General features: G+C 52.3%; 1 protein-coding gene across 1 annotated transcript in view; it reads left to right on the top strand.

Annotated features, from left to right (window-relative positions):
- Window positions 1-19479, top strand: part of LOC144949513 (protein phosphatase 1 regulatory subunit 16A-like) — a 137740-nt gene that overhangs the window by 105787 nt on the left and 12474 nt on the right. Inside the window, exon 6 of the mRNA XM_078879438.1 lies at window positions 229-353. Coding sequence (XP_078735564.1) covers window positions 229-353 — 125 coding nt within the window. The remainder of the gene's footprint in view (window positions 1-228; window positions 354-19479) is intronic.

A 19479-nucleotide genomic window follows, 5' to 3' on the forward strand; every position in this document is an offset into this window, starting at 1 on the left:
GTCAGTCTACGGGTCTCTGTGTGAGTCTGTGGGTTTCTGTGTGAGTCTACGGGTCTCTGTGTGAGTCTACGGGTCTGTGTGAGTCTATGGTCCCTGTGTGAGTCTACGGGTCTCTGTGTGAGTCTACGGGTCTCTGCGTGAGTCTATGGCTCTCTGTGTGAGTCTGTGGGTCTCCGTGTGAGCTGCTGACATTGCTGCGCCTGTCCGTGCCACGCCGCGCGCCGCCAGGCATCACGCAGGAGACCATCGACGACACGCGCTCAGCCGTCGAGAGGCACCTCATGGAGGACGTGCGGAGGGCGATCGCCAACGGCGACAGCCTGGAGCATCGCGACGCGCAGGGCGCCACGCTGGTGAGCGCACCAAGCAGCCCGGCTCACCACACTAACCGCACCATCCCCAAAGCTACTAACCATCCCGGCGTGACCGGGGCAGTCCCTGTGTGTCCCCTCCCTTTCTCTACCACCCCCCACCCCCACCCCCACCCCCCCCCCCCCCGTTGAAAATTTGAATGTCGTGCGAAATCTGAATGTGGGTTCTGGCCTCGCGCTTCGCTCGTCATTTTTGGCAGAGGACCCGGGAGCACATGTGCAGTGGGCTGGGGTTGGCAGAGGTGCGGGCTGCGTGCAGTGGCTTGGTCACGTCTCTTCGGAGATAAAAACGTTACGAAGGCCGGGCGTGGCGTGCCTACGCCGTCTCAGAGTGTTGTTTTGCTTTTGAACGGAAGGCACGGCAATAACGCGATTCACTCGTGTTCGGATCGGTACGATGGAGGCAGGCTCGGCAGCTTCGAGGTCAGCGCACCAGAGCTGACACCGCTGAGATGCTGGGCTCAAGGCTGGATTTCAGCCGCCCACCTGCAATTATAAGCCGGCTTGCTGCGTTCGCAATTATTTTTCTTCGTAATGAATGCCGTTCGAGATTAAACCGGACTCTCGAGTGTGGCGAGTTGATGGGTCTCAGGCCATTCACCGATGACTGCAATCAACCAAATCACATTAAAATTGGATTTGCACTCAATTTGGCAAAATTCCACTCAGGAGAATAACTAAATAATAATATTACCTTTCCCTGTCGTGCGACGATTTAATGTAACAACATATATATAGGTTGGTGCTATCCCTGCTATGAAGGTAAAGGTGCAGCTCTGCAATTGCTTGTTCACACCACTGCTGGAGGAAAGGGACCCCACTGGAGGATATTTGGCCTACTCGTCTAGGAGCATAAACCATCGCTACGCAAACTCTGGTCATCCTCGCAGCGGTTTTTGGCTGCTCATCAAACATAGACGGTCACCGCATCATCGCGCGCTTTCGGATGCGCTTTTGCGGCCGTCTGGAACGCTCTTCCTTCCGATATCAAGAAGCCACTGGAGCTACGCGCTGTTAAATCGTCCAGGTTGAAGACGAATTTCTTTCGAACTGCTTTAGTTTGTTGCCCTTCCCCCGCACCTCCGAAGAGCACGGATGGCTTAAGGTACGGTGCGGAAGAAGTTCAGCGCGCGTGACGTACAAGGCGTCTCGAGTGAGGCAGCCCCTACGCGACCCGCCGACCCGCTGGGTGTCGTCGTTCAAATCCGTGAACGACGAGAGGCACCATCGGGGCAGGAACATCACCGTGGCGTGACCGTTCACGCCGACGACAAACGTCACGTCCAGGACGATGTGCGTTGCGGCCGTTTCATCGGGACGCAAATCTTGCTCCCCCTGTGACTCGGCGGGGCCCAGTGCGGTTTGACGCATGAGCAAGTTTTAGTTTGTGGGGGATGGGAGTGGGTAGGTGGGTGGGTGGTGGACCGCAGTGATTTCATAAATGTGTCCGTTTTCTTAAGGAAAAATGAGGTCTTGGGGGGTTTGGATGAGTGTAAAAAAAACCTGTGAAATTTCACGACATCTGGTAATTATAGATACGTTCTAACGGCAGCAAAGGTCAGTCGGTGAGATGTAGTAGATTGTTAAGCCCAGCCGGTGGAGACGCGTTGGCTTCGCAAGCGTTTGTTTACAGACAAAAAAAAATCTTCATTGTTTACGTAATGGGCTCTGACACAGCATAGGGCCTGTAATATAATTGCGCTGTAATGCGCTTGTGCCTCTGTCTCCCTGGAAACTGCTCTTTAAATCGAATCATCGTCCCCTGCACTCGCGCTCGTTTATCCGTCGAAAAATCAGCGCGGCGCGGCAAAAAGCGTCCATGTCTCTCCTCGGTGAGTGCGCGCAAGGCCCCCGTTATCTAGCGGCGCCCCCGTTAACTAGCGGAATCGTGTTTCATTTCATCATGGCATTCATTGCAAAAGAAAAAAAGCAGTGAACGGAGCAAGCCGGTTTTATTATGGGGGGGGGGGCGGTTAAGAGAAAGACTTAAGGCCAGGATCTCAGCGGCATCAGCTCAGGTGCTCTGACCTCGCAGCTACTGGGCCCACCTCCATCGCACCTAGCTGAACATTAATGAATCACATTGCCGCCGTGCCTTCAGCTGTTCCAAAGCAAAGCAAGACTCTTGTGACGGCGCACGTACGGCGCGCCCAACCATTGCGTCACGTTTTCTCTAAACGCAAACTCACCCAGACTCTGCATTCAGTCAATTACCACAAAAAAACAAAGATCCCACCGTATCGCCTTAACAGGCTGTCGGGGCAAGTGCTGTTAGCGAGCACCTGTGAAGGCCGACACGGCACACGAGGGGGTGGGTGGCCAACACCATGCCCGGCCGCCTTTGTCTCCCCAGTGGCGATGTTTTACACACCGTGCCAGGTACTCATTTGAAACTGAGTCGACCTAGGGGAGGCCCAGGACCAGTTCAGATAATCCCCATTGGTGTTGGCCATGAGCGGGAATCGAACTCGGGTGGCTGGGTTCGTCGGGCAGCGTAGCGCTAACCGCTACACTACTGCTCCCCACAGTCAATTACCACACACACACATCGTGCGCGCTTCCCGTAAACCGTGTTTAGATTTAACTCAATTACAAATCACTGGCGCTTTGAGGCCTGGCTTGAAACTCGATGCAGACTTGCGTGAACGTAGTTTCTTTTCTTTTCGTAATTTCTTCTCTCCCGCTTTTCCCCCATGTTTGTGCTGTCGACGACGTCGCGTCACGAGTTGAAAATCGATTCGAGCGTCGCGCAGAGCGGTGCAACCCTCCGTGTTCTGAGGATGGCCCACGGACATGGGTATTGCAGAGCTAGCTCTGAGACCCACTTCAAACGACCTCTGGTCCACACCGTACATGGCAGCACCCTCTTACCTCCTCTGCGTATGAGAGTAATGCTCCTCGCATATATATATTTAAATTTCCAAAAGAGACTACATAAATTAAACACCATGAGTTTAAATTGACACTCAAAAAATTATCCACCTCACTGATGTTTGCCACTCGTCCACATTTCATTAACATTTTATTTGACCTTGACCCAAGACAAGAGGACCACAATGCAGTTCTTCAGGAACTGTTGATGGTTTATTTTTGCATTATTATAATGACATATTATAATAGTGCACAAAGCCGAGTGCTTTTTTAACACGTTTTTTTGCGAACAGTTTCACAGTCAGGAACTCCCTTCCCTCTGCAGTCTGTGCTCTCAACGTCCTACCCCTGTTCAAGTCCAGGCTGAGGACAGCCTCCTTTTGTTCCTTCCGCCGATGACCGACTGCATCTCTCTCTATATATATGTAACATGAATCAGAATCTTTCTTTATCCTGGAGGAATCCGATGAGCCGCAAAGCTCTTTTTCACAGATGTCCAGTGGAAAGCCGGCTATTCCTACGCGGGCGTCTTGGGGGTACGGTTACATTTACACGTGATATGAATCCAAAGTGCGTTATCGCACTGTAAATGTGGGAAAAAAGATTGAAACGGTTAAGACAAATTGGAAGTTATTAAGTGTCTAAATATGATCGTATTTCAAGGTAATTGCCCGTAAATGTCATCCACAACTGCAGTTGGAATCCCTCTTCTCCAGTCTCCGCCGTAAAGTGGGTCCGCGCCCTGACACGTATTGTTACAAGCTAATTATTAGGCGTTTAATTAATGATCGAATTAACATCTAGTTCTTACGCTCATCGTACAGTATACGTATCGGATCACGCCGTACGAGAATCGGTTGTTCGTCATTTATTTACATTATGAACTACTGTAGATAATTTGTCTGCTATTATTATAATGAATGGCACCTGAGAGGCAGGAAGAGGATGGCAGCATGGGTTTGAGAACATAGGCAAGATTTAAAGGGGGCCCTGCCACCAACCCACACGTTGACACACTCGCCAATCTAAATTATCCACTCGCTTACCCACTCACCCACACTCTCGCTCGCTCACTCACTCACCGAAAATACATTCTGACAACGGGATATAGGTAAGGCGTTTTTTCGTGATGCCGCTTTTGTCAGTGACACGCGACCACAAATAAAAACTCGACACGTTTGTCAATAGCGCTGCCCTAGAAGGAAATGTATGTGTAATAGGGGCAATTGCTTTAGGCAGTGGCCGTTCGTGTGCTCTAGAGAAGGGGACGTTGCTTGACAAGCAATACCCGTACACAAGTGCAAAATTAACGCCGGCCGGTGGATTGAGTCCAAAAGTAAGGGGCGGCCACCTCCCACAAAGTCTCGCTCGCCGCTATCGCAGACCCTGGGCGTGCAAGCGGCGGCTTTCCGCTCATTGGAGAACGGTCCGCACCATCGGGCGTTTGCCGAATTCACCCGTTCGGTGCCGGAAACGTCTCCTCCAATTACTCTGCTTTTCGCCACATCAGGTCACATCTTACCCCCCTCCCGAGCAGTTCAAGATCTCGGGATGAGCGTCCGCTCGCAGTCATTTTTAAACAAGAGCCGTGCCGCCATCGCGGATGCTCGGGTGCCACTTATTTGGCGAGATCGACAAACAGAGAAATATAACAGTATTTTTTTTGGTTCTTTCGGTAAAGTCACGGAGAAGGGAAATAATGCCTTTCCGACAGACCTGTTCTTCACCTGAGGACGGCTGCTTGCGTTGTGGCCGAAACGTCGTGAGAATTATTTTATTATGTTTTATTTTTATTATTTTATTATTTCCCTTCTACGTGACTTTACCGAAAGAACCAGAAGATGAATCCCTGCAGTCACGAAAGCTTTAAATCGAAAAGTATTTTTTTTTTTAAGAGCAAGCGGGCTGCCAGCCGGCTTCGCGTCAGCACGTAGCCTGATGTTTCCGCGGACGCTGGCGAGCGTGCCGTCCATGCCGTTCCTCCGCGTCCCAGGGCACGCCGTCTTAAAAAAGCAACGCCCTCCCTATTGTGCTCATCCATCCGGCCCGCATTCCAAACAACCTGCTCGCTCGCTCGTTGGGTGGGTGGGTGGGGGGCCTTACGCAATTGTCACGCCAAATATTTGGCTATTCGACTGTACAACCGGCCCTGGGAGCTTTCTGTGTACCGTGCTCGGCTGAGTTGAATCTAATACATCTAACTGGCTGAGTTAAATCTAATAAATCTAACCGGCTAGGTTAAATCTAACCGCCTGAGTTAAATATAACCGGCTGGGTTAAATCTGACCGTGCCCTCGGGGCCAATGACTGTCGCACCAGCCAGCCCAAAGCATTGTGTGGTCACACGAAAGCCTTGGTGTGGTGATCTGTGGATCATACAAATATCAGCAGAACTCCCCCCCCCCCCCCCCTTTGCTGAGTAACGTTCCTTCCCTCCCCCACAGTCTCTCACTGCCAATCACGGACACCTTCTCTTGGTCCCCCCCCACCCACTCGCCCACCCCCCCCCACCCTCCGTTCATCAGTAAGTCGGTACATGCCACCTAGCGTCCGGCGGTAAATCCGGTCCGGGAGCAGGTGCCGACCTCCACAGCTCCGGGGCACTATGGGCCTTCCCTACCGGCGTGTGGGCATCTCCGGAGACTCGGCAACGGAGCTCTCCCCGTTCCCTTGAGGTTTAAGTGGCAGTCGGTAGGCGGCTTTCGCTTCCGGGAACCCGACATCGGCATTCCCAGCCCACGCCTAACCCTGTGTCCCGTCGGCAAAGGGACCGGCGGGAAGTTGAACGCCGACAACTCCTCCCGTGAGGGACGCCGCCGAGCGGTGCCGGTACCTTTGCACCGCACCAGCGCTCGCCTGCGGCACCGCAATGTGCTGCTGCTCAAGATTTGGCAATGCCGATCACCAGAAGCGGCGGGGGGGGGGGGGGTGGCCTGTGCAGAATGTTTGGAAAAGACGCCATATAGGTCGGACAGGAGACACGACGACTTCGAAGAATCATCATGGGACCCGCCAGTACCAAAATATACTAATAGGGGTTTTCCCCTTTTTTTTCTGGCAACAAAACTGACACCTTTTGCAAGGAATCATGTTTACATTAACCACAATACTTGCAGTCAAATGCAAACAAAAAACAATTCTCTGATAATGTATGCATTGTCTTTGAAACTGATTGGTCCACACCAGAGACAGCTTTCTTTAGAGCCTCGTCTCATATGGTGTTCGACCAGATGACGCCAAAAGGCGCACAAGACTTCGAAGAAAACGACGAAGACGACGTAGAAGACGCAGAGGAAGAACGGTATTCATGACGCATGTCAAGCCTGGCTGTCAGGGCCCAGTCGGTGGTGCTCGCCTTGGGTATTGAAAACCTTTAAAGCTCATCTTGGGGTCCGAGACGTTCGGTTTAGAAGTCGCCCATATTTTTGAAGTCAGTCGATAATATGGGCGTCGGTGATATTTTGAGCTTATCTCAAAGACCCGCCCGTACATTTGACATTGGCAGCAATTTTTTTTTTACATAGAAATTAATGAGTTCTCTCTATATATTTTTTGTAATTGATTTGCTCTCTTGCAATGCACACGACGAGGAAAGGTGTTGACGCTGATTGCAGCTCCGGTGATGCCTGGTGTTTTCTTTCCCTGCCTGCCCCAATGAAGTGCCTCGTGACATCATCAGCGACATTTGCGTTGTGCCATAATTACCTATCCTGGTGACGCCAAGGTTCTTCTGGGGCGCCACGGTGGCTAGGAGATGTTAACTACCTCGCCTGGTGTACAGGAGGTCATGGGTTCCATCCCGATCCTGACGCTTGCTGTGTATGTGGAGTTTGCGGTGTCTCTCTCTCTCATCATCTTCATGGTGGCTAGGAGATGTTAACTACCTCGCCTGGTGTACAGGAGGTCATGAGTTCCATCCCGATCCTGACGCCTGCTGTGTACGTGGAGTTTGCGTGTCTCTCTCTCTCTCATCATCACGGTGGCTAGGAGATGTTAACTACCCCGCCTGGTGTACAGGAGGTTGTGGGGTCGATCCCGACCCTGACGCCTGCTGTATATTCGGAGTTTGCGTGTCTCTCTCATCATCACGGTGGCTTGGAGATGTTAACTCCCTCGCCTGGTGTACAGGAGGTCGTGGGTTCGAATCCCGACCCTGACGCCTGCTGTATATTCGGAGTTTGCGTGTCTCTCTCTCCCTGTGGTCGTGTGGATTTTTCTCCGGTTCCTCCCTCCACATTTAGAATCATCGTGCGTTGCGAGCATTCGGCTATTGCTATAAATGTCCACGCGACGGTAAGCCACTTTGAGCTATCGTTTGTGGTAGCCAGGTCGCTTCTGATAAAGAGCTGTACATAGCTCAGTGGGTCTTACCTGGTAAGATAAAAACGAGTGTAGTGTCGTGTTTCATCAGGAGTATGAAGATCCTAGAACCTGGCTTCTGCGCCCCCCTGAGTCACGACTGAAAATGTGTTCTCGTGACAATGTGTACGTTGTAAATTGTGTTTTACTGTTGTTAGTATTTATACTCTTGGTATGTCTGCTTGGTGCTGTGCATCAGTGACGTTGCTGTGAACACAATGGACTTGCAATCCGATGGCTGAATACAAAATATGTTTTAGTCTTATTGGCCTATCGGCTTTCCGGATCAATATTATCCGGCGGCATTTGTCTAAGCGATCAACCTCCCAGGCTGATTTTCACTTGAGTCACCCTGGCAGGGAGGCTGGCCGTTCGCAGATTGAAGAGGCGTTTTTCTGCGATCGGTTTGGAGAAACGTTATCATAACGCTCCCCTATTATTTGAGTAGGGTATCTATAAATAACTCGTCTGCATATAATAATACACGTCTTTCTTTTTGGGGGGGCTGTGGGCTGTTGTTTAAAAGGACCAATTGCAAGGTCGCTAATCGGGTGAAGGGCTGCAGAGGCCGAGATTGAATCACCGCTGGGGCGGCTTTGTGGCTTTCTCTGCGGTAACCCGCCAGGTAAACAAGGAGTGGGGGGGGGGTTGCTTTGGTTCACGAATCACGTTTTTTTTTTCCCCGCTTTACGGCATCGACTCCGTCTGAAGTCGGACAACAGTGCATCCTCTGCCGGTCAGCGCTTTGAGCTGCATTCGCACGGTTATCAGCAAGCCCGAGGGCTTAAATGAAAGGAAACCAAAACTGTTGGTGGCTCTCTGACGGCCCGCTTTTTTCTACTCGCGCAAAGCAAGCCGAGCCAGCGCCGGTGAACGCTCTCTTACGGGTGTTTTTTTTCACTGGACAAAGGTCGACTGGACGTGTGTGTGTGTGAGAGGAAGAGAGCTTTCTAGCTCGTCGTAGGCGGTACGACCACTCCTGGCGATAAGCCTGTTGGTAAGTCAGGAGTGTGAAGGAGAGCCCACCGGGTCCTATAGCCAAGGTTAGACTTGGCACGCGAAACGTCCGCACCACGCGCGAGACATCACAGACGGCCCAAGATTACCGTGAAGGACGAGCTGGCGGCAGCGGTCGGCCTCTCTTGGGGCGAGGAACAACAAGTTGCCAAGGACAGGCAGAAGTGGGAGGGAACTGATCGCCGCCTCGTGTCCCGCAGGGGATGAAGAGGACCAACTGACGAGCTAAAATCGACTGGACGTCTGCGGGCAAGAAAAGAGTACTCTTAGGCTTTTTCGGTAAAGTCACGTAGGTAAAAAATTAAAATGAAATTAATGGAAGTAATAATAGAAATAAAATAATAAATCACGACGTTTCGGAGGCAACACAAGTCTCCGTCATCAGGTGGGACCGTCACAGCTAAAATTACTGCATCACTTGATGCAGTAATTTTAGCTGTGACGGTCCCACCTGATGACGGAGACTTGTGTCGCCTCCGAAACGTCGTGATTTATTATTTTATTTCTATTATTACTTCTATTAATTTTATTTTTTACCTACGTGACTTTACCGAAAACGCCTAAGAGTATGAATCCTTGCAGTCACGAAAGCTTCAAATCTGGAAAGAAAATAAATATTATATTTTTTCATCATTTGCCGCCTCGCAAGACATCTGAATCTGGCTCGGGGGGCCAGGGGCGGGGATAATAATGCCGCCAACTGCTGACAGTCGTGGGCTTGTGTCGTCCTTGTGGGGATGAGATTTGTTTGGCTCGATAGACCTCGCCAGCTGCGGTAATGTCCGAGTAGTCTGAATTGCGTGATTTTTGTGCACGTGCTGAGTACAAGAGACGCAAACTCTGAACGATCGTTACGGTTTCATCACTTAATTTACATTTCACTTGCGTAGTCTATGGGGGGGGGGGGGGGAGAGCAGTTCATTCCTTAGACGGCGCTGCGGCCACACCGACCGCTCACCCCCCCCCCCCCCCCGGCGAACCCGCACTGCGTTTGGTCGCGCGTTCATCCCGCGGCTTGCCGTATGACACGGTTCGCAAACTTAGCACCCTCAACGTGCAAATTCGACACGAACTTGCCGCTCGCCGGAAGGTGGGAGGACCCGACCGTGGAAGTTGCCGCGGGTCTCTCGCGACGCGGCCACGGTGGAGCACCGCTGCTCGGACGCGGCACGGGAGATGCGTGTCTTCCCACGTTGTCCCACGTCGTCCCACGTCATCCCGTAAGTGGAGAATCAAAGAGTCGCCAATCTGCGGCTGTGGACAAGCCCATAACCATCTGAATCAGAAATCAGGATCTGAATATTTATTTATACTGCAGGAGGAATCCCATGAGGTTCGAAGCTCTTTTTCACAGGTGTTCAGTAGCGGCGGATAAGAACGTCACAACAACAAAGTAACAAAAAAACAATAAATTTCGTTTTAAAGCTTTTGTGACTGCAGGGATTCATCTTCTTGGTTCTTTCGGTAAAGTCACGTAGAAGGGAAATAATAAAGTAATAAAAGTAATAATAAAAATAAAGCACAAAAAGTAATAATAATTAATTAATTGTTCCCTTATAAGCCATAATAAAACATTTATTTTATTATGTGTTTTTTATTTTATTATTTCCGTTCTACGTGACTTTACGGAAAGCACCAAGAAGAAAACACACAACAGGAGTGCAAAGTACAAGAAAGGTAAACAAATCACCCAAACACGTCCAAGTAAAACTAAACCATCCCCAATCCTACCAAGAAAATCCCACTGAGCTGTTAACTGATTTTTCCAGAAGCGACCTGGCTCTCGCAAATGATCGCTTGGCAAAGTGGCTCATCTTTTGGACATTTACAGCACCAAAATAATCTTGAACAATCACCGGCGAGTTGCGCCATCCACGCGCACGCTGGCGGCATCGCGGCAATCCGTGCGGCGCCTACTGCCGCCTGGAATTGGTTGAAAGCCCTTCACATTCAACCGTGACATCATCTCTCCAAACTGTTGCTTCCATGCCATGCGACAGAAGAAGCTAGAAGATGAAACGGAACTCGTCTTTCTCGATGCTTTCTCCGCTGTTGGTTCTCAGGTCATTTCTTTTCCTTCCCCCCCCCCCCCCCCGTTTCATTCGTTATTTATTTGTGTTTTTATTACATTTCTGGCGACATTTATTTATTTGTGTGTCTCGCGTTCCGGCGACCTTACTTGACGTCGGTGCATTCACGAGGACGGAACGTCAAAGCTGAACCGCAAGCCCCGTCCAAAATACAAAATTATATCTCGGGAGGAGGAGGAGGAGGAGACAGGCAGGGCGGTAGGGGAGTGGGGGATGAGAGAGGTGTGGAGGGGGGGTATAACAGCGGAGGGAGACAGCTGGTGGTGGCGGTGGTGGCGGTGAGCGAGGGCAAAGGTGAGAGAGGTGAGAGAGAGCGGTGCGGAGCAGGGGAGGGAGGGGAGGCACCGTGCCACTCGCTTGCGCTCACCAGCATCGGAATGAGCCTGTTCGCCTGCGCGCCGCATCCTTCTCGAGCTCTCAGAAGCCGCTCCCCGCGTCGCTCATAGCCAGACGAGGGGAGGACGTCGCCCAAGAATCAATGTGAGCAGCCGTGCCCTCCACACAGCGGGCGAGGAGGTGCCGTGCTGGGGCTATGAGAGAGTCGGGGTGGTACGCCATCGTCGGCCGTGATCTATCCACTGCTGGAAGAAGGCCTCCTTGAGTCGCCTGCGGGCTGCTCGCGCGAAGCTCCGGTTCGTAGCGGATGGTAGGCGTTCACGACGTTGTGTTTTTATAGCCGCCTGTGGGCGCAGACGCTCGTTTGGGAAGTATTCACACAAACCGAGCGTGCGCGCGCGGTCTCTCTCCCTTGTGTTCCGAGTTGAGTTTTCGGCCACCTCCTATGAACTTTCAACTATGTTTGATTGTTTTACCAGGTAAGGTCCCACTGAGCTATGTAGCTCTTCTTCACAAGCGACTTGGCGACAAGTGACAATGAAGCGTGCTTATCGTGTGGAAACTTATAGCAGCAGCCAAATACTCCAAACGCATGATTCTAAATGTGGAGGGAAAAACCGGAGGACTCCGCAGAAAAATCCACACGACCACGGGGAGAGAGAGAGACACGCAAACTCCAAATATACAGCAGCAGGCGGCAGAGTCAGAATTGAACCCACGACCTCCTGTATACCCCGGCGAGGTAGTTAACATCTCCAAGCCACCGCGTGCGCGATGCACTCTCTGACGCCACGAGCGATGTTGGTTTTGCAAATCCGACGATCCCTCGCTGGCCCTTGTTACCCAACTGTGCCGGGCGCGAGCGCGGCCGTTCAATTTGTGTTCACGGTGAATGGCGGCGGCGACGCTTTGCCTTGGAAGGCGTTCGTTCCTTGAGCGCGACGCTTCGACGGGGCAACCCCTTTCCCCCGCGAGCCTTCTCGTCGTCACTTGCCCGTCATTGGCACATGACGACGGCTAGACGGTTGTGATTTAGATGCACGCGCTTGACCGTGTGCGTTACTCGCCCACTGTGAGGAGCAGTGGCGTGGCGGTCAGCGCTACGAACCCGGCGAACCGAGTTGGATTCCCGCTCACGGCCAACACCGCTGACGATTATCTGAACCGGTCCTGGGCCTCCCCTAGGTCGACTCGGCCTCAAACGAGTACCTGGTGCGGTGTGGAAACATCGCCACTGCGGAGACAAAGGTGGTCGGGCGTGGTGCTGGCCACCCACCCCCTCGTGTGCCGTTCCGGCCTTCGTAGGTGCTCGCCAACAGCACTTGCCCCAACAGTCTATTGAGGCTATACGGGGGACATTTAGATGTCTTTGTCTCCTCGGTGCTGATGTTTACACACAATGGTCACTGGTGTTGGCCGTGAGCGGGAATCGAACCCAGGTCGCCGGGTTAGTAGCGCAGCGTAGTGCTAACCTCTACGCTACCACTCTCCAAAGACAAAGTCAAAGATCCCCCGTATAGCCTTAACAGACTGTAGGGGCAAGTGCTGTTAGCGAGCACACAGCCACACACACGCACACACACATGCACGTGAGTCTTCGCAGGGTGCGCATTGTTGTTTTTGCACGCATTCCACATCAGAGTCCCGATTATACATTAATATTTTTTTTGTTCCTCCTTGTTATTTTACGGAGAACAATGACTGACTGGAATGTCAAACGGAATGCAGTCTCACCGCGCAAATCATATTTATTTATTCGTACATACCATATGTGTGTGTGTGGGTCCATACGCCAACGCCAGGCAGTGTTGGCGTATGGACCCACACCGCCGCGCGTTATTCTCATCGCGCGTCTTCATCGTCGTCGTCGTCGTCACCATCGCTGGGCTCCACGGCGGATCGCATGTCACAGCGCAGTCGTCAAGAGCCCGGGGCCGGAATAAGAAAAACAAAAAACACCGACGTTTGTTTTGTGTGTTTGTTTGTCGCCCGGACTGTGATGCCCGGCACGCACCCAACGCCTCCTTTCTTGTCTCTCGTTGCAAAACGACGGCTGTGAACGTCGTCACCTATTTTGAGGGTAGCAAGGCACCGGGACGCACCACGGGAAGCCGAATGTACTCCAGATGAAAACTCATTTCTCCGAAAGCCGCTCTTTGCGTGTTAGTTGCTTTGTCCTTACGCCGCACCTCCGATATGCACGGTTGGCTACGTACGGTGCGAAAGTAGTCAAACATACGTACGTACAGTATAATATTACTGTTATGCAAATGATGACAAGCCGCGGGTTTTGATGTCCCCGGAATAGTGACAGATTTCCCAGGGCAGCTGCCTCTTCAACAAGAGGATAATCCTAGGTGTTCGAGATGTTAACTACCTCGCCTGGTATGCAGGAGGTAATGGGTTCGATCCCAACACTGATGGCTGTATATTTGGAGTTTGCGTGTCTCTCTCCCCGTGTTCGCGTGAATTTTTCTCGAGGTCCTCCGGTTTTTCCCTCCGCATTTAGAATCAACGTTGCGTTGAGAGTAAATTGGCTGCTATAAATTTCCACGCGATAAGCCTCTTTGTTGAGCTTTCATTTGTGATGGCAAGGTCGCTTCTGAAAAAGAGCTAGATAGCTCAATAAAAAAATAGTTTCAATAGTTTCAAAGCTTGGGAAAACCAGCACAAGTGGCAACCTGAGTAAAAGCGGACGGTGCAGACGAGACAATGGAGACACGACTGACAGTACAAACGAGACGGTACGAAGGAGAGCATTGGTACTGGACAGCACGGACAGCACGGATGCGCCAGTGCACACGACGAAACGAACGAACGAGTCAGACAACATCGAAGAGACGTGCAAACTCCAAATATTCAGCCATCAGTGTTGGGATCGAACCCATTACCTCCTGCATACCAGGCGAGGTAGTTAACATCTCGCCACCGAGGATTATCGTCTTGTTGAAGAAGCAGCTGCCCTGCGAGATCGGTCACTATTCCGGGGCGAACGTTGGCAATTGGTCGGAACCGTTGGGACCAACGTGAACCCAACGTTCCACATTTACTGGGCCTCTCCACGGGCATTTCCATCCTGCTGTTGCACACCAGCCAAACGTCCTGAAGGAGGTGGGAGTCATACCCACATTTTACCCCACCGCCGACCTACCGATCGACCGAACCCGCGGCGTAACCCGTTGACACCGCTCGCTTGGGCGGAGATCGAACCGGCGACCTCTTACGATCGCGGCTCCGGCGACCCTAAGAACAACGACAACATTGCCGGCGGGCGTCCTGCACCACGCCGCGACCGACCTTTGAACCTGCGTTGGCGTCAAGCGCCCTGGCGAGTGATGGCTTGCCGCGCGCCCCCAGCGTGGGCAGAGCGAAACAACAATTGGAGGATGCATCTGCGGTGCCATTTCCGAGACGTGGGTCGGTGCGAGGTGAGGTGGGGGCGGGGGGCCGGGGGGGACTCCCTTTGAGATGCGCGCAGGAGGAGGAAATGGACTCGAAACCTGCGAGGAAAGCGGAGCAGAGTTGGATTATTTTTTTCATGAATTATTTTCAAGTGAGATGAGTCGGGGGGGGGGGGGCTGTATTCAGTTTGGAATTTTTATTAGGAGCAGGTAAGGAGGTGTATTCGAGGAGGCGTTGTTGTTGCTGCTCTGATGCCGAAAAAGAGCTTCACGGCTCGTCGGATTTCTCCAGTTTCACTAAAGATTCCGATGATTCTGTAAATCTTCAATGAAATTCTAAAATAGATTGGATTGCTCATTGGGGGGGGGGGGGCTGGGGGGGGAGTGGTGGAGGCTGGGGGGTGGTGGGGTTAGCGAATGCTGCTGGTCTGCTGTCATAGTGACGAGATTGCGCCGTGCAATCGTGGAGACGATGCACGGTCCATGTGCGGTGGAGGCCGAGGGTCCTCCACACAGGTGGTCGGAATCGACGAGTGGAGTTCATGGGAACAGCATTCACTGCCGTAGAGGTCTGTGAGCTAAAACAACCTCCCATTTACTCTCACCAGGGATCTGTGGGCACATTTTCCTCGCTCACTCTCACAGAGATCCATTAGCTCAAGCTAAAGTGATCTCCATCCGCTCTCACGCGGAGACAGCCGCTGCGCTAACAGCTGCCATGCTTTTGCCCAGCTCCGCTCGCTTGCACGATGCCGCGCGGGCTCGTGCAAGCTCCGTGATTATTTAACCATTCGCACCATTCACCAGACGCTTCCCAGCAAGAGCTAATTGAACACATTGCCCTACTGCCAATCCATAATTACCTGGATTGGCCGCATCTGGTGGGGAGAATTCTAATGAACCGTTTGACAGTTCCTCCTCGAGGGGAATTGATGAAGTCTGGACCCGCAAGGCCCCTGGCCTTCATTTGTCTGTTGACTCTGCCCCCCAGTGATGCAAGAAATTAAAACCGGGCCGTGTCCACGAGACGCGTTCCCAAAGCCTGCACGCCGAACACCGACACGGCCGTGCGTGTGCACGCTTGGCGCACATTCACGGCCGCGCCGTATCGTGTCGTGTCGTTTGGGGGGTCGCTGCCGCGGCAACGTGCCCGGGGAGGGTGGGGCAGCAAGCTGCTGGACTGGATTTGCGATCCAGGGGTCGCCGGTTCAAATCTGTCTCCCGGCGAGGGGGGGGGGGGTTCTTAAATCTCTCCCACGACCTCCACTGTCCACCCGGCAGTGCCACGATTTTGTCACCGCAGTCACAAGATTGTGGGCACTGCCACCTGTTCCAAGACGTCTGGCCAGCGTGGAAGAGTAGGCCAAATACTCTTTAGAGGGGGCTCTCTAGAGCTCCCTCTCGTGGAGGCCCCTTCAAGCCAGCCGCGTTGTGAGCAAGCAATTGCAAGGGCTGCTTCTTTACCTATAAGGTCACACTGAAATTTGACCCCTTCGGCATTGCTCGTTCCATCCCTACCGTCTCTATGGATTGCCCCCCCCCCCACTCCGCGCGTGTGCGGGTGTTGTCCGGGCGCTCTGCTCTTCCCTGCCACAAGGTGAACCACTTGTTAACCGGCCGATAACCTCTTCGTATGTAGAGGATCGCAGAGCTTGGAGGGAGGGGGGGGTGAATTTGGTGCCGTCGAAGCGCGTGGCTGCTGCTGCTGCTGCTGCCTTCCCCGCTCCTCGCTGCCTCGGAGCCGTTCCCTCCCGTCGAGAGCGAGCGAAAGTTCTACGTATTGTGATCGTTGTACAGTACGTAGCAGCAGCAGCAGAAGTGATGTCAGCACCGCTTCTACCATCCACCTCCTCCCTTTGCCAACCCTCATTGACCAATGAGATGAAGTATGGTTAAAACATTTTTTTTTAAACCCCATCACTGACATAGTGTGGTGGGTTGAGATTGACGGCAATATATATTTTTTGTCTCTCAATAACCTCAGATCTCCACCGCTTAAGAGACCCTTATCTCCGTGGATTCTCACCAGGATGTAAGCAAAGGCCGTTGATCGATCAATCGGTGCGGCGATTGCGTTCGTGCCAAAGTTTTCCAATAGAAACGCTTCAGTCGCAGCGTCAAAAGCCCTTCAAGATAAGCACCAGTATTTGTTGCTTTTTGCATGAAGCTATTTTCCAACTCCCCCCCCCGCCCGCTTCCGACCTTTCAGAATATCTCATCCGTTATATAAGCATTCAGACCAAATTGGCCCTTGTGCATTCTCCGTGCGCGATTTCTCTGAGAGCCCTATTTTTATACGTCGGCACAATTGGGGCCCATTGTAAATGTGCCACTTAACCAGCGACCAATTAGCTCTGATTAAATTTAGCTCTCGGCTCCGGCAGCCACGGGGTCATCGTTCTAAATTAACGGCGCCGTAATTAAAGGGAAGTGCGTTCCCCGCGACCGCATTGCAAACGCGCAGAGCCACCGCTCCGTCGTCGTCGTCGTCATCGCGAGGCGGTTTCTAGCCACTGATGGGTGGGATGGAGGCCCTAGCCCCGTTTGGCCGGCAACCACAGTCCAAATTTGCTACATTTTAAAGTGTATCAGCAAAAGTGCTCATTTGAAATGTACACGGCAATCGTCGTAGCCCCACTACTGCGAAAGCTTGGCAGTGCCCTCCTGAAAAATAGTCTGCAGACTCAGTGAGGCCTTTCCGCATTAACGTGCTTAAGAAGAATAATAATCGTCACCTTAGTACATTTCTTTAATAGTTCATCTTAATCACTCTGTTATAATCATTTTCGTCAGCAAAGCTGAGATGGCTGGTGATTATTTTTCCAGTCTTAATTTCGATAAAATATTTCCTATCCCGATTTCAAATGGAAAATATGCAGCGGGCCTAACATTCCCGGGGACATGGAGCGATAAAATGAGCCCGTGTGTGGGTGCAGTTTGCTTTGTTACCTCGCAGAATCGTGAGAGATTTTGGCAGTGGCTCTGAGGAGGCCTTCATCCAGCAGTCGATTGATCATGGTTGATAGACTTTTTTGGCAATGACCCTCCTGAGCAACGATATGGGCAGTACTCGACTTACGAACACAATTCGTTCCGGGGACCCGTTCGTAAGTCGAACGGTTCGTAAGTCGGAACACGGTAATCTACTGCATTTAAATGCCCACACGCAAACGCTCACTCCCAGCACGCGGCCGACTCGTTTAGATCTCGCGGAGGATCGCACGGCTGGACAAAATAGTGCCGCGGTTCGATTTGCAAGCGAGAGTTCGCTTTTAAAGTCAAGGTAAAAAAAATATATATATATCTTGTGGAAGCTGGCTCATAAGCGAGGGTGTGTGTAAGTCGAGGACTGGCAACGAACTTCGGTTTGATTCCACTGATGCCGGTCGAAAGATGCGATTAGCGGCAGGCAATTCCGCATCCCTACGGCAAGGGTGCAGTCCTCCCCGTGGAGCCACGTCTGTTGACCAATGACCCGGGCAGCGCAGCATATGTGATTATGTTCCAGTTCGCTCGCCGTCTCTGAACCCCGGCTCTGTACCCGCTTCCATCGTGCACGAGAGGGAGTTCCAGAGAGCCCCCCCCCCCCCATCTCCGGAGGATTATTTGTCCTACTACTCCACGCTGGCTGGATGTATTTGGAGCTGGCGGGGACTAATACTCACGCTTTAGCTCCCCCCTCCCCACCCACCGCACACGCGACCCTGCCGATAGACGAACTGCGGTTTACCCCACGGTGGCGGCGGATGGTGGTGGCGGTTGATGGCTCCCACCGGCCAGCACGCAGCTTGACCGCCGCCAAGCCTGCATCGCCGTCGACGAGTCGACGCTGTCACGCAGTGCCAGGTGCTAAATGCAACCCGACCACTGCCCGCCCCACAGACCTTCGGGCCATGCTTCCACCCCCCCAGATGAAAGACGCCGTGCCACCTGATTGTGCGCGACCCTTGCCAGAACATTGCTCCCTGGACGGATATGTAACTGCCTTGCCGATGAACACATTGTCGGCGAAGTCACCGATTCTTGGTCTTCATGGCCTCCAAATAGCGAGCACACGCACGCATGGGGGATGTCTCCTAACTTCACCGCACGAATTTTCGGGGACTGAGTCTTCGGGCTGCAGTCAACCCACTGAATATGCCGATTAGATGTACAAATTAGATGTACTAATTAGATGAACGAATGTACTAATCAGATGTACTAATTAGATGTACTCATGTACTAATTGGATGTCCTCATGTCTGATATATCAGGTGTTCACAATTGCAGCCAGGGCAAAAAAGAATCTAGTAGACTCTCCCAATTTTATCGGCAGGCAGAACCTGGCGACCCCCCCCCCCCCCCCCAGCATGGTACCCGGGACACTGCAGTAGCAGCATCAGCATCACCACCATCTCGAAGATGTTGCGCTCATTCTAAAGGGGTTGTTGTTTTTCCTTGCCCGACAAAAGAAGATAATTATCGGAGGGACACAGCGTGAAATCACGGCTAGAGTACGCGCACACCTTGGCCAATTATTAAAAGCGCATTTGTATCAAAACGATGATGATATAACGAGGCGAGTGAGAGCAGCATTTGGAACACTGCATTTTCACAATTAAAAGCAACATAGTGTGTCTAAATAAGTACGGCTGTGACAAGTGCTCATTAGCCACAACAACGTGCATCGGCAGACGTGGGCGGCGCCACACTTGAAGGCGATGCAGGTCGGGAATTACGCGGTGGGGCAGCCCATCCGATTGCTCACTCACTCCACTTCTGGCAGAAGAGCCTCCTCCAGTGGAGGGAGAGATCGCGAGAGCCCCATGTAGAGCGGCGGTCCCCAACCTTTTTGGCACCAGGGACCCGGTTTCGTGGGAGACAATTCTTTCACGGACCGGGGGGGACGGGGGGTTCATCATTGGGTCTTTCCCCCTTTTCAAAGAAGCTCTTCAGCGACGTTTGTTTTTTACTCATTGTGGCTAGGGTTATTAGCTTGTGGGCTCACCAACACTGTGACTGAGACAAGCGTGCAGTGCGGGAGAGCCCCTGTAG

The sequence above is a fragment of the Lampetra fluviatilis genome, chromosome 54, assembly GCF_964198595.1.
Source record: "Lampetra fluviatilis chromosome 54, kcLamFluv1.1, whole genome shotgun sequence".
Lineage (NCBI taxonomy): Eukaryota > Metazoa > Chordata > Hyperoartia > Petromyzontiformes > Petromyzontidae > Lampetra > Lampetra fluviatilis.